This window comes from Phyllobates terribilis, unplaced genomic scaffold, assembly GCF_046119375.1.
Source record: "Phyllobates terribilis strain yellow unplaced genomic scaffold, ASM4611937v1 Scaffold_11__3_contigs__length_659146591, whole genome shotgun sequence".
Taxonomy (NCBI): domain Eukaryota; kingdom Metazoa; phylum Chordata; class Amphibia; order Anura; family Dendrobatidae; genus Phyllobates; species Phyllobates terribilis.
The window spans coordinates 527833726-527847333 of record NW_027362771.1 but is presented as its reverse complement, the minus strand read 5'-3'; the positions used below and the strand labels follow the sequence as shown (position 1 = coordinate 527847333).

Below are 13608 nucleotides of genomic sequence, written 5' to 3'. Positions count from 1 at the left end.
GCTGTTAAGCTGATCACTCTTTGACATTCAGGAGTATATGCAAATTGCCATTACAAAAAATGAAGCGTAAACTTTGGAAAAATTACTATTTGTCTCATTCTCAATACTTTTGGCCATGACTGTAGATCTAGCAGCTCTCTGAATGCTGAGGTCTGTATAACCCCACCCCACTCCACTGATTGGACTCTTTCTGCCAGTGGTGGGGGCAGGTCACACAGAGCTCATGAATATGGAGGTCTACCTGACAGCAGGATTACTAGTCCTTTAGTGATAATCTCCTGCTGATAAAACAGTGATTTTATCAAAATTACAACAAGCAGCCAAGTAAGTGACACATCGCTGGAATCAGGGTCTTCGCCCTTACATCATGTTGCTCTCAGGTTAAGTGGGAAAAACCCGGTGACAGATTCCCTTTAACTAAAATGTGTAGATAATTATTCCGCAATGCATATAATGCCAAATACTCCTCGAGCGCTGCCTAGACATCACCACCTGTCTCCAGTGGGGTTATATTTTAATTTCACACATCTACATAGGGGTCAAAAAGTGATGTTCCTGCAAGTGATGTTCCTGCAGCAAAAGTGAAGAATAATAATGCAGACACACAATAAAGATAATGCTCACAGCAATGCAATCAGTTTTATTACAGCTTTAGGCCTCATTCAGACTTCAGGTTTTTTTTACGTACAAGAAAAACAGACGGAGTTTCATCAGAGTTTGGTCAGAGTTTCATCAGTTTTTATCTAATGGAGAAAAAAAAATTCTCCTATCAGTCTTTGAAAAACAGACAGCACATGTATGGCAGCCGAATGCTGTCCGATTTTTTTTCACGGACCCATAGACTTTCATTGCCAATTTTGATGAGACTCTCAGATCAATATCAGACATGTCTCTGTGATACTGCAAGGATCATTCGATCTGAGGAAAAAAATGTAATGGGTGAACTACTCCATAGACATTCAAAGGTGCGAGAGATGCGAGAACTATCCATGAAAAACTTTAGTCTGAATGAGGCCTTAGTGTTTCCAGTGCAGGTAAGAAAAGTGACTTTAGACATTTGTAATATATATGACTTATATTCATTAATATTTGACATACAAAAAAAATATATCATTGCTATATCTATTAAAGGAAACCTGTGATGTAAAAAAAACACACACTATCATCCTGCTGATATGGGGTTAATCTGCAGGTTATTAGCTTTCTGTAGCTGCCCTTAAACTTAAAGGAGTTGTCCAGTTTAGAAAACCTTTATAATGTATACAGATTTTATATGCACCCTCATTAGATATAGCGGCATGTAAACCATTGATGGTTAGCTAGAAGGTCCAGGTTTTGTACATGGCTATACCTACATGAAACTACCGCTCCATCCTGACCAGATGATATGGAGAGTAATGCTGGGAACAACACATTTAAAGAGTCACTTTCAATAAACATGTATATTCTAGTGTAAATGCCGCTCTTCTCCTGAATCCGGTGTGGTCTTCCTTTTGTTCCTGCGCTTCTCCATTCCTGAGATATGGCCTCCTCTTCCCTAGATCTAGTTTTTTTTAGCCAACTGGGTGTGGTTCTCAAGAAGACACCTAAAGAGTAGAGATGAGGACCATGCCCACCTGGCTAATGAGACTAGATTTGTATACAGTGAAGAGGAGGCCATATCTCTGGAAGGAAGAGGTGCAGGAACAAAAGAAAGACAACGCCAGATTCAGGAGTACAGCGGCATTTACACCAAGAAAACACATTACATAATTATGGCAAGTTACAAATTCTCTTTAAAGATAACAGGTCATTCCAAAAAAACACTATTTATCTGCAGATATAGGGGTAGGTAAGCTGCAGGTAAGTATTGTTTAAATTTTGTCTGGAGCAGTGGCTACAGGGAGAAAATAAAGTTTAATTTTCCCTGCAGCCCCTCGAATCCAGTCCTCGGTGGTGCAGGGAGCTGTAATAGTCACCGCTCACTATGCAGTGATCACACAGTAATCTGAGCTTTCTATGTAGTGGTGACTAACTGCTCCCTGCACCGCCCCAATGACTGGAAATGAGCGGCTGCAGGGAGAATAAAACTTTATTTTCTCCTTGTAGCCGCTGATATGACTTAAATGCTATTTACCTGCAGATTAACAGTATATTGGAGGTAAGTAGCGTTTTTGGAGGTGACAGGTTCCCTTTTACAGCTCATATTAATTTTGGCTACGCAATGTTTCCGCCAAGCGTTATAGTCCATACCCTTCTTTCTGCACATTTACACATTGGCTTGCATGTCTTAACAAGGTTATCTCATCAGCATCCCCCATGGCCAGCAAGGCATTTCCCCTGCATACAGCAGTTTTATTTGTCTGATGAGTGGTCATTATTGTACTACAAGGACAGATCAAGTCCACTTGTATGAGAGATGGTCATATAGGGCAGGTTTCTGTTCCCCCTCGATAACATCCATTTGTCCTGCCATGTGGTAATAAAAACAGCACAACATGTGAATATATCATAAAATAATAGAGAGACATCTACAGGGGTAAGACGGGTGTCTCATAGGACGGCAGGATATAACAGGGCAGTGCACTCTCGCTCTGATGTCTGGCGATTCACCAGGTTCAGTGGCTCATGCTGGTAATGCTCAATCAAGTGAGTGACGCTAGGGAAAACCTGAGGGGAGAGATAGACATCATGACTCCATAGCAATAGACTGATAAACGTAAATTAGATGTTGTGTACAGAAGTCAGGACAGTAAAGGCTGGTCTCACATACAGTGGTGTGAAAAAGTGTTTGCCCCCTTCCTGATTTCTTATTCTTTTGCATGTTCACTTAAATGTTTCAGATTACAAAACAAATTTAAATATTAGACAAAGATAACACAAGTAATCACAAAATGCGGTTTTTAAATAAAGGTCTTTATTATAAAGGACAAAAGAAATCCAAACCTACAGGGCCCTGTGTGAAAAAGTGATTACCCCTTAAACTTAATAACTGGTTGGGCCACCCTTAGCAGCAAGAACTGTGATCAAGAGTTTGCAATAACCGGCAATGAGTCTCTTACAACGCTCTGGAGGAATTTTGGCCACTCATCTTTGCAAAATTGTTGTAATTCTGCCACATTGGAGAGTTTCCGAGCATGAATCGACTTTTTAAGGTCATGCCACAGCATCTCAGTTGGATTAAGTTCAGGACTTTGACTAGGCCACTTCAAAGTCTTAATTTTCTTTTTCTTAAGCCATTCAGAGGTGGACTTGCTGGTGTGTTTTGGATCATTGTCCTGCTGTATAACCCAAGTGTGCTTCAGCTTGAGGTCACGAACAGATGGCCGGACATTCTCATTCAGGATTTTTTGGTAGACAGCAGAATTCATGGTTCCATTTACCACAGCAAGTCTTCCAGGTCCTTAAGCAGCAAAACAGCCCCAGACCATCACACTACCACCATCATATTTTACTGTTGGTATGATGTTCCTTCTCTCTCTGAAATTCTGTGTTTCTCCTACGCCAGATGTAATGAGACAAACACTTTCCAAAAAGTTCAACTTTTGTCTAGTCAGTCCATACAGTACTCTCCTAAAAGTCTTGGGGATCATCAAGATATTTTCTGGCAAAACTGCCAGAATATGTTCTTTTTGCTCAGCAGTGGTTTTCGTCTTGAAACTCTGCCATGCATGCATATTTGCCCAGTCTCTTTCTTAAGGTGGAGTCATGAACACTGACCTTAATTGCAGTTCTTTGGATGTTGTTGTGGGGTATTTTGTGACCTCTGGGATGAGTTGTCGCTGCGCTATTGGGGGTAATTTTGGTTGGCCGGCCACTCCTGAGAAGGTTCACTACTGTTCTACAAATGGCGAAAACATAGATAATGGCTCTCACTGTGGTTCGCTGGAGTCCCAAAGCTTTAGAAATGGCTTTATAGCCTTTTCCAGACTGACAGATCTCAATTACTTTGTTTCTCATTTGTTCCTGAATTTCTTTGGATAGCAGCATGATGTCTAGCTTTTGAAGATCTTTTGGTCTTCTTCACTTTGTCAGGCAGGTCCTATTTAAGTGATTTCTTGATTGAGAACAGGTGTGGCAGTAATCAGTCCTGTGTGTGGCTGGGGAAATTGAAGTCAGCTTCCCAAAGATGTGATAAACCACCGTTAATTTATGTTTTAAGGAAAGGGGGCAATCACTTTTGTACACAGGGCCCTGTAGGTTTGGATTTCTTTTTACCTTAATAATAAAGACCTTCATTTAAAATCTGCATTTTGTGTTATCTTTGTCTAATATTTAGATTTGTTTTGTGATCTGAAACATTTAAGTGTGACAAACATGCAAAAGAATAAAAAGTCAGGAAGGGGGCGAACACTTTTTCACACCACTGTAAATGTAATAAAGGCACATATTTGCATTCGTATTATGGATGCCCGATGAAAGGGAATCTGTCAGCAGGTTTTTGTTATTTAATCTGAAAACACTATGATGTGGGGGCAGAGATCTTGAATCCAGTGATGTGTCGCTTACTGTACTGCTTGTTGTAGATTTTCTAAAATCACTATTTTATCAACAGATTATCACTAGAGGACTAGTTGTCTCATGCCATGTAGTCCTCCTGCTCTGTGCAACCCCGCTCCCACCACTGATTGTCAGGTTTCTGCCTATACACAGTGTACACCGAAAGCTGCTAATCAGTGGTGTGGGCGGGTTTATATAGAGCTTAGAATTCAGGACACTGCTAGATCTGAAGCAGAGAAATCTGGGATTTTATCAAAACTACAGCAAGCAGCCCAGTAAGTGATACATATTATGAGGTGGTCGAGGTGATCCTCATATCATATTATGGGTAAGCAGACACATTTTATCATTCAAATAATGTATGGTCTCGCTTTTCCTTTCTTGTGTCAGTACCAGACTGTTTATATGAATGGCAGCCATCTTTAATATGGTAAAGACCCTTTTACTTGGATCTGCCATCCTCTTTACTTGATCTTTCCTCTTTGAACCTCATGTTTGTGTAGAATGTCTAAAAAATGTTTTATTATGTTTAATGAAATGTATTTCACATTTTATTATGTGTGAGTGGTTTAGTGAATACCTCGGTCTCATATGCAGGTACTAATGAATTCACTTTACTTATATAACATGAGAAAATCTTTAGTAACAATGCAGCAGACCATGACGGCTAAGCAACCATGACCTCCGAATAGAGGACACATTGAGGACATTGTCAGTGCACCTTGAAATGGCCGCAGGAGATTATATTCCTCCACAATGACCTGGTAAAAAATTTTAAGGATTTTGGACAACGGATCCCAAAATTTTCTAAATCAGATGTGTGCATTGACTATGCATCGGTTATGTATCCCCCCGTGATCAGTTACATAACGACTTGTGATATAAGAGGTGTTATATAGGCGTATCACACATGCAGGTACTAGTAAATGCCTACCAGCTCTCGGCATGTACACAGCTGACACAAAAGCCTTAAGGCCAGGGGATTCATGTGTTATGAAATATAATAGGGTGGAGGGGGAGAGGCCAAATAAAGAATCCATAATGCCACCTCAGGATGTTCTCTATTTTGAAGCTGATTGCACAATGAGGCATCATTAAGCAATGTACCGCCACGCTACCTGGCAGGCACACTGTGGACTCGTCATAGCAGCAATAAAGCCGACCTATGGTACGCAATCATAACTACACCTAAAAGTGCTGTGTAGTTAAATCAAATCTATTGTTCTCAGCAATTTCAGGAATCACTAGAGTTGGCCAAGCCCCCCTGCGTGTTACAGTTGCAATCATAATTATTCAACCCCCGATTATAAATTAGGATCATTAGCAAAATGTACAAACTAGAAGAACAATGTAAATAGCTCAACACAAATAATATAATATAACAAGTGGTTTCTCCAAATTCACCACAAAATGTCGCTTTTACCGACTACTGCAGTTTCAGAATAATTCAGTACCATCCCGAAAGGCGTCTTTAATACTTAGTAGAGCTGTTATGACCTGCTGTAAACATGATCCATAGCTGGGCACCAGCTTCTGGCAGTTTCTCTGCGGAGTCTTAACCCATTCCTCATGAGCAATGGCCTCAGGTCACTAATCTGCAATCTGCTCCCTCAAATGCTACCAAAGATTTTCTGTAGGGTTAAAGGTACTCGACTTTGATAGCCACTCCAAAATCTTCCAGGACTTCTGAAACCAAGCCTTGGTGGACTTTGCGGTATGCTCGGGATCATTGTCATGTTGGAAGGTCCAATGATGCCAAAGTTACACCTGCCTCACAGATGTCATCACATTTTTTTCCTATTTCCTGATATTTTATTAATGAATCTTGTCCACCACACGCTGCAGGTTGCCAGTGCCAGATGAAGCAAAGCAACCCCAGAGCATGATCGAGCCCCCACCATGCTCCACTCTAGGCATCACCAAACCACTGCCAAGCTTCACTCTAGGTATCACGGATCCAACACCATGCTTCACTATAGGGATCACCAAGTCACCACCATGCCTCACTATGGGCATCAATGAGCCACCACCATGCTTCACAGTAGACATCCCCAATCCACCGCCATCTTCACTGTAGGCATCCCCAATCCACCGCCATCTTCACTGTAGGCATCACCAATCCACCCCCATACTTCACAGTAGGTGTCACGACACAGCAAAGCTCCGTCAACGGTATAGTAGCTGCAGCAGGGAACCGTACACCTGATTTGTATAAGGGAGAATGTGCAGTACCTGACTGTGGCCACTATGCCATTGACGAAGTTCAATGTAAAACTCCTGATCAACCTCTTTAACTTTTTGGACCACTCTTCTCACTTAACCATATGTATACACCTGTAATCAAACATCACAATCAACAAACCACTAGCCAGTCCAGGTATTTGATATGACTTTTTCTCATGATTAGTCTCTGGATTAGTTGCATCAGGTTTTCTTGAGATTCTCAAATGTTTGCTCTTATGAGGGAAGCTGAATAATTCTGAGACTGTAGTAGTCAGTAAAAGTGGCATTTTGTGTGGAACTTGGAGAAACCACTTGTTATATTATTTTATTAGGATATTTAAATGGTTCTTTTTGTTTAAACAGCACAATGTCTGTAAATGTTGCTAAAATAATTTTGATTGTAACACAAGGTGTTGGGCCGCAGAGTAGGATTTATGTTGGGGGAATAAGGATTATGCATCCTGGATTTCAACATGCCTGATCCCTTGTCTTGAAAATGATTTGGCACCACGGAGGTGTTTGACAGTGTCTTATTCCCCTCATCCTATTGAAAGAACATGCAGTCTTGGCTGTACCAAACCAAGTCTATTTTAGGGTCAGGAGATACAGCTATTTTCAATGCTTTAAGCTGCATATTTCCAAATCTAAGACCCTCCAGAAAGATTTACTTCCATATGTGTGAATGACATCAGCAGATCTTCAGATTTTGTTTCCCCTTAAAGTTATAAACCACATTTTTCTTTCTTTATAATAAAGTATCAAGAGGCAATTTTCCCCCAAGAGGTACCTATGCCACTTACCTCCTCATACCGTTTGCCCTCCTTCCCCAGTGAAAACCCATCGTTGCCCACAGCTCGTATGGGAATGTTGTAAATGTGGTCATGGTAGAGAACAGCCAGGGTATATAGCTGGGTCTGATTTTGTGAAGAGCTGAGTCGCACCAAAAAGCAGCCATCCTGTGTGATAGACAGACATTGCCTGATATTTTGGGATTATAAAATGCTGGTGAATGACATTATGAGTAGCAAGGGGGGGGGGGGATGTATGCAGACACAGTATGATGATCGAGGGGAAGAATGGGGAGTCAAGGGGATGTGTGAGAAGGCAGTATGGAGAGCAAGGGGGTAAATATATGAGGAGACAGTATGGTTAGCAGGGGGGATGGGAGAGGAGACAGTATGCGGAGGGAGGGGAAACGTGTGAGGAGACTATTGAATGGAATAGTGTGAGGAGACAGTATGGGGGAGAAAAGTGTGAGTGGCACAGAATAGACGCGGAGTAGTGGGGGGACGGTGTAAGAGCACAGCCAGGAGGGGAGAGCATGCCAAGGAGGGGGAGTGTAATGAGGGGGATCAGTATAGAGACTGGTCCCTGAAGGGGGGAACCAGTGTGAAGAGCAGGCCCAGTATGGAAAGAAGAGGGCAGCGGGGAGGGCATGTACCATAAGAGGGACAGTGTGGGGGTCATATTTTGTGCAGGGAATATAGTGAGGGGCAATTATTTATTCAGGGGCTCAGCGTACGGCAGATATTTTTATTCAGGAGCATTATAATGACACTGCTATTTTTAAAGAAGTTGTCCACTACTATAGAACATGCCCTCCATTGATGTAAACGGTGGAAATAAGACTTTTAGCAAATACCTTGCACTGTCGATATTGCCTGTGAGCGATCAATGATGGGCTGTGGGCAAGGTTTCCCCCGCGCGTCACAGCCCAGCATCCACCTACAGGCCACTTCCTATCGTCCTGTCATTGAACGCAAGGAACTGTGCTTACAAAGCTCATCATTATTGGTGGCTAGTTAGACATAAAGGGGTACTCTATGGTGAGCTCTTGGGGAGCAAAGGGCACAGGAGTCCTCTGCTGTCTGTGTCCGTGTAGCAGAGGCGAGAGAGCCTTTAAGAGAACTCTTATATGATGCTTCAAAGATGGAGAGAGACTGCCATCTGCTGGCCAGACGCAGTCAAGCGGACCCAAGATACACAAGAGAAGTTGAAGAGAGAGCAGATTTAGATGCTGGACCCGATCAGGTGACTTCCAGGAAGGAGTTCCTGGAGATAAGAGGCCTGCGCGCCAAGCCTGAGCAGTTTTTGGCGCCAAGCAGCAGAGAGGAGACGCGTTCTCTGCGTGCTGAGAAGCCCCGCGTGACAGGCCTAAGCCAGAGGTCTCTGAGGTGCCACAGCCGGGCGCCGGTGGAAGAGCTCCAGATCCCTAACAGATGTGACCCGAGTGCTGTGCCTGCTGAGGAGACTCGGAGCCTGCTTGCGGTGCTGAGCGAGTTCGCGGAACCCGACGTCGCCCGCCAACAGACGAGGTCTGGACCCCCCTACCCAAGGCTTGAGAGATTGCCTCCAACAGCAAAGAAGAGAGGAGTTGAGAGACTGCTGAGTCAGGAAAGTCACACCAGGAAAGCAGAGGAGCTGCATACGTGAACAGGGCCGTCACTTCTACTGTTCACTCACGGTACCGGGGCCAATTGGGTTTAGGTACTCAGGTTGGGAGGGGAACGGTTGGGGTTAAAGGAGCTCAACGTGATCTAATTGAATTTGTCCGGAAAACACTTTAACATAATTATAACAAAAAAGTGTGAAACAACTGAAAATATTTCTTATATTCTAGGTTCTTCAAAGAAGCCGCATTTGCTTTGATGACTGCTTTAAACACTCTTGGCATTCTCTTGATGAGCTTCAAGAGGTAGTCACCGGACATGGTCTTCCAACAATCTTGAAGGAGTTCGCAGAGATACTTAGCTCTTGTTGGCCCTTTTGCCTTCACTCTGCGGTCCAGCTCACCCCAAACCATCTCGATTGGGTTCAGGTCTGGTGACTGTGGAGGCCAGGTCATCTGGCGTAGCATCCCATCACTCTCCCTCTTGGTCAAATAGCCCTTACACAGCCTGGAGGGGTGTTTGGGGTCATTGTCCTGTTGAAAAATAAATGATGGTCCAACTAAACGCAAACCGGATGGAATAGCATGCCACTGCAAGATGTTGTGGTAGTCATGCTGGTTCAGTATGGCTTCAATTTTGAATAAATCCCCAACAGTATCACCAGCAAAGCACCCCCACACCATCACACCTCCTCCTCCATGCTTCACGGTGGGAACCAGGCATGTAGAGTCCATCCGTTCAACTTTTCTGAGTCGCACAAAGACACGGTGGTTGGAAGCAAAGATCTCAAATTTGGACTCATCAGACCAAAGCACAGATTTCCATTGGTCTAATGTCCATTCCTTTTGTTCTTTAGCCCAAAAAAGTCTCTTCTGCTTGTTGCCTGTCCTTAGCAGTGGTTTCCTAGCAGCTATTTTACCATGAAGGCCTGCTGCACAAAGTCTACTCTTAACAGTTGCTGTAGAGATGAGTCTGCTGCTAGAACTCCGTGTGGCATTGACCTGGTCTCTAATCTGAGCTGCTGTTAACCTACAATTTCTGAGGCTCGTGACTTGGATAAACTTATCCTCAGAAGTAGAGGTGACTCTTGGTCTTCCTTTCCTGGGGCGGTCCTCATGTGAGCCAGTTTCTTTGTAGTGCTTGATGGTTTTTGCAACTGCACTTGGGGACACTTTCAAAGTTTGCCCAATTTTTCGCACTGACTGACCTTCTTTTCTTAAAGGAATGATGGCCACTCGTTTTTCTTTACTTAGCTGATTTTTTCTTGCCATAATACAAATTCTAACAGTCTATTCAGTAGGACTATCAGCTGTGTATCCACCAGACTTCTGCACAACACAACTGATGGTCCCAACCCCATTTATAAGGCAAGAAATCCCATTTATTAAACCTGACAGGGCACACCTGTGAAGTGAAAACCATTTCCGGTGACTACCTCTTGAAGCTCATCAAGAGAATGCCAAGAGTGTGCAAAGCAGTCATCAAAGCAAAAGGTGGCTACTTTGAAGAACCTAGAATATAAGACATATTTTCAGTTGTTTCACACTTTTTTGTTAAGTATATAATTCCACATGTGTTAATTCATAGTTTTGGTGCCTTCAGTGTGAATGTACAATTTTCAAAGTCATGAAAATACAGAAAAATCTTTAAATGAGAAGGTGTGTCCAAACTTTTGGTCTGTACTGTATATATATATATATATATATATATATATATATATATATATATATATATATATATAAACTGTTTATATTCATCTCTGACTGTTCTCGCCTTGTGTCTCTGTGCGTTGCATTCCGGCACCTGCATTAAATTCGCACCCAAGTAATGTGGTTAGGACATCTATGGACATTGAGGCTGGTATTTTGGTGGCTTTTCAACTAGAACATATCTAAAGGGAAAAAAAAACTGAAATTTACTAATAGTTTTTAATTAACCCCTTCACGACACAGCCAATTTCTTTTTTTTTTTTGCATTTTCATTTTTTCCTCCCTGTACTTACGGCGGAAGTCGTACAGGGGTTAAAGGGGTTGTCCATGTTTTTTTTTTAGCAGATGTGTTGGGGACATGATTTTGTGGCACTTACTAATATAAGTGCTACAGGTTCTCCTCCTGCACTTGCTAGTACAGCCTTCCTCAGACTGTACTGCTTTCCTGATGGAGCGGTCTGGTCACATGCCCATCAATAGAGTTGTGAGTAGTGTTGAGCGAACATGCTCGACACTGCTCGGTACTCGCCCGAGCATCACGCTACTCGGGATGTTCGGCGAGCACCAAGCATTTCCGGGTTACTCGGGCGGGAGCTCGGGTCTCCGTCCTGCATGTTTGGCGCTCTTTACAGAGCCAATGAACATGCAGGGATTGCCAGCCAGTCACTGTAATGCTGCAGCCATGTTGGTTGTGGGCATTACAGTGATTGGCTGGCCGCACAGAGTCACCTCGAGTATTTAAAACTGGGCGCCGCCATCTTGGACACAGTCGCTCCGGATTAGACAGTGTAGGGACAGCGCTGCTGATTTAGGGAGAGATATAAACTGCGAAATAGTTAGTGTAGGGTCTGTAAAGACGGCCAGAACAAACAAACAGTCCTTGTCAGGACTAATATCCATCCCAGATACCAGGCAGGCAGGCTGTATAGGAGACACAGTGGTTATACGAGCAAACGCTGCATTACAGTCCTGTGTGCTCCTGTTGCTGAAATTGCTGGACTTAGCACCAGGTGTCGGGGGCCAGGAAAAATCCATTTTTTTTCATCTAAATCCTCCTTTTTTTTTCCTCCTTCACACTGTACAAATACCCGTCTTATTAACCTTTTGGTGTGTGTCCCCCCCCCCCCCCCCAAAAAAAAAGCGTGTCTCTGATTTTCAGACACAAATATAACTGTTGAAAATAGTCTGGTGTAGGCTAGAGAAACAGAAGTGTTGTTTTGCACTTCCATGGTTCAAACCTCTGTATTATCCATTTTGGGCCATTTGTATCTAAAAAAAAAAAACTGTTTGAGTGTGTCGCTCACTGTTCAGCCGCAAATCTATATATTTAAAAAAGTCTGGTATACCCTAGTAAACAATAACTGTGGTTTTGCCATCCCACGGTAAAAAATCTCTATTATTCAGGTTTTGGTATACTTTCCGTAAAGAAAAACAGTAGTGTCTCCTGACTGTTGTGACACAAAAATATATCTGTTGAAAATAGTCTTGTGTAGGCCCGACATCCCAGTGTGGTTTCGCAGTTCCACAGGTCAAATCGCTGTACTATCCAGTTTTGGGCCTTTGGTATCTAAAAAAAAAGCAGTTTGAGTGTGTCGCTCACTGTTCAGCCGCAAATATCTCTATTTAAAAAAGTGTGGTATACCCCAGTAAACAATAACTGTGGTTTTGCCATCCCACGGTAAAAAATCTCTATTATTCAGCTTTTTGTAGTTTTTTCCGTAAAGAAAAACAGTAGTGTCTCCTGACTGTTGTGACACAAAAATATATCTGTTGAAAATAGTCTTGTGTAGGCCCGACATCCCAGTGTGGTTTCGCAGTTCCATGGGTCAAATCGCTGTACTATCCAGTTTTGGGCCTTTGGTATCTAAAAAAAAAGCAGTTTGAGTGTGTCGCTCACTGTTCAGCCGCAAATATCTCTATTTAAAAAAGTGTTGTATACCCCAGTAAACAATAACTGTGGTTTTGCCATCCCACGGTAAAAAATCTCTATTATTCAGCTTTTGGTAGTTTTTTCTGTGAAGAAAAACAGTAGTGTCTCCTGACTGTTGTGACACAAAAATATATCTGTTGAAAATAGTCTTGTGTAGGCCCGACATCCCAGTGTGGTTTCGCAGTTCCATGGGTCAAATCGCTCTACTATCCAGTTTTGGGCCTTTGGTATCTAAAAAAAAAGCAGTTTGAGTGTGTCGCTCACTGTTCAGCCGCAAATATCTCTATTTAAAAAAGTGTGGTATACCCCAGTAAACAATAACTGTGGTTTTGCCATCCCACGGTAAAAAATCTCTATTATTCAGCTTTTGGTATATTTTCCGTAAAGAAAAACAGTAGTGTCTCCTGACTGTTGTGACACAAAAATATATCTGTTGAAAATAGTCTTGTGTAGGCCCGACATCCCAGTGTGGTTTCGCAGTTCCACGGGTCAAATCGCTGTACTATCCAGTTTTGGGCCTTTGGTATCTAAAAAAAAAGCAGCTTGAGTGTGTCGCTCACTGTTCAGCCGCAAATATCTCTATTTAAAAAAGTGTGGTATACCCCAGTAAACAATAACTGTGGTTTTACCATCCCACGGTAAAAAATCTCTATTATTCAGCTTTTGGTAGTTTTTTCCGTAAAGAAAAACAGTAGTGTCTCCTGATTGTTGTGACACAAAAATATATCTGTTGAAAATAGTCTTGTGTAGGCCCGACGTCCCAGTGTGGTTTCGCAGTTCCACGGGTCAAATCGCTGTACTATCCAGTTTTGGGCCTTTGTTATCTTAAAAAAAAGCAGTTTGAGTGTGTTGCTCACTGTTCAGCCGCAAATATCTC

At 42.6% G+C, this 13608-nt stretch overlaps 1 protein-coding gene across 6 annotated transcripts in view; it reads right to left on the bottom strand.

Moving 5' to 3' along the window:
• Window positions 1-1503: 1503 nt before the first annotated feature.
• Window positions 1504-13608, bottom strand: part of SH2D6 (SH2 domain containing 6) — an 88194-nt gene continuing 76089 nt past the window's right edge. For all 6 annotated transcript variants that reach the window (XM_073653708.1, XM_073653710.1, XM_073653705.1 and 3 more), the window contains 2 exons: window positions 7503-7658; window positions 1504-2649 (listed from right to left, as the gene is read on the bottom strand). In XM_073653708.1, the coding sequence (XP_073509809.1) occupies window positions 2533-2649; window positions 7503-7658 (273 nt within the window). In that variant the 3' untranslated portion in view covers window positions 1504-2532. The remainder of the gene's footprint in view (window positions 2650-7502; window positions 7659-13608) is intronic.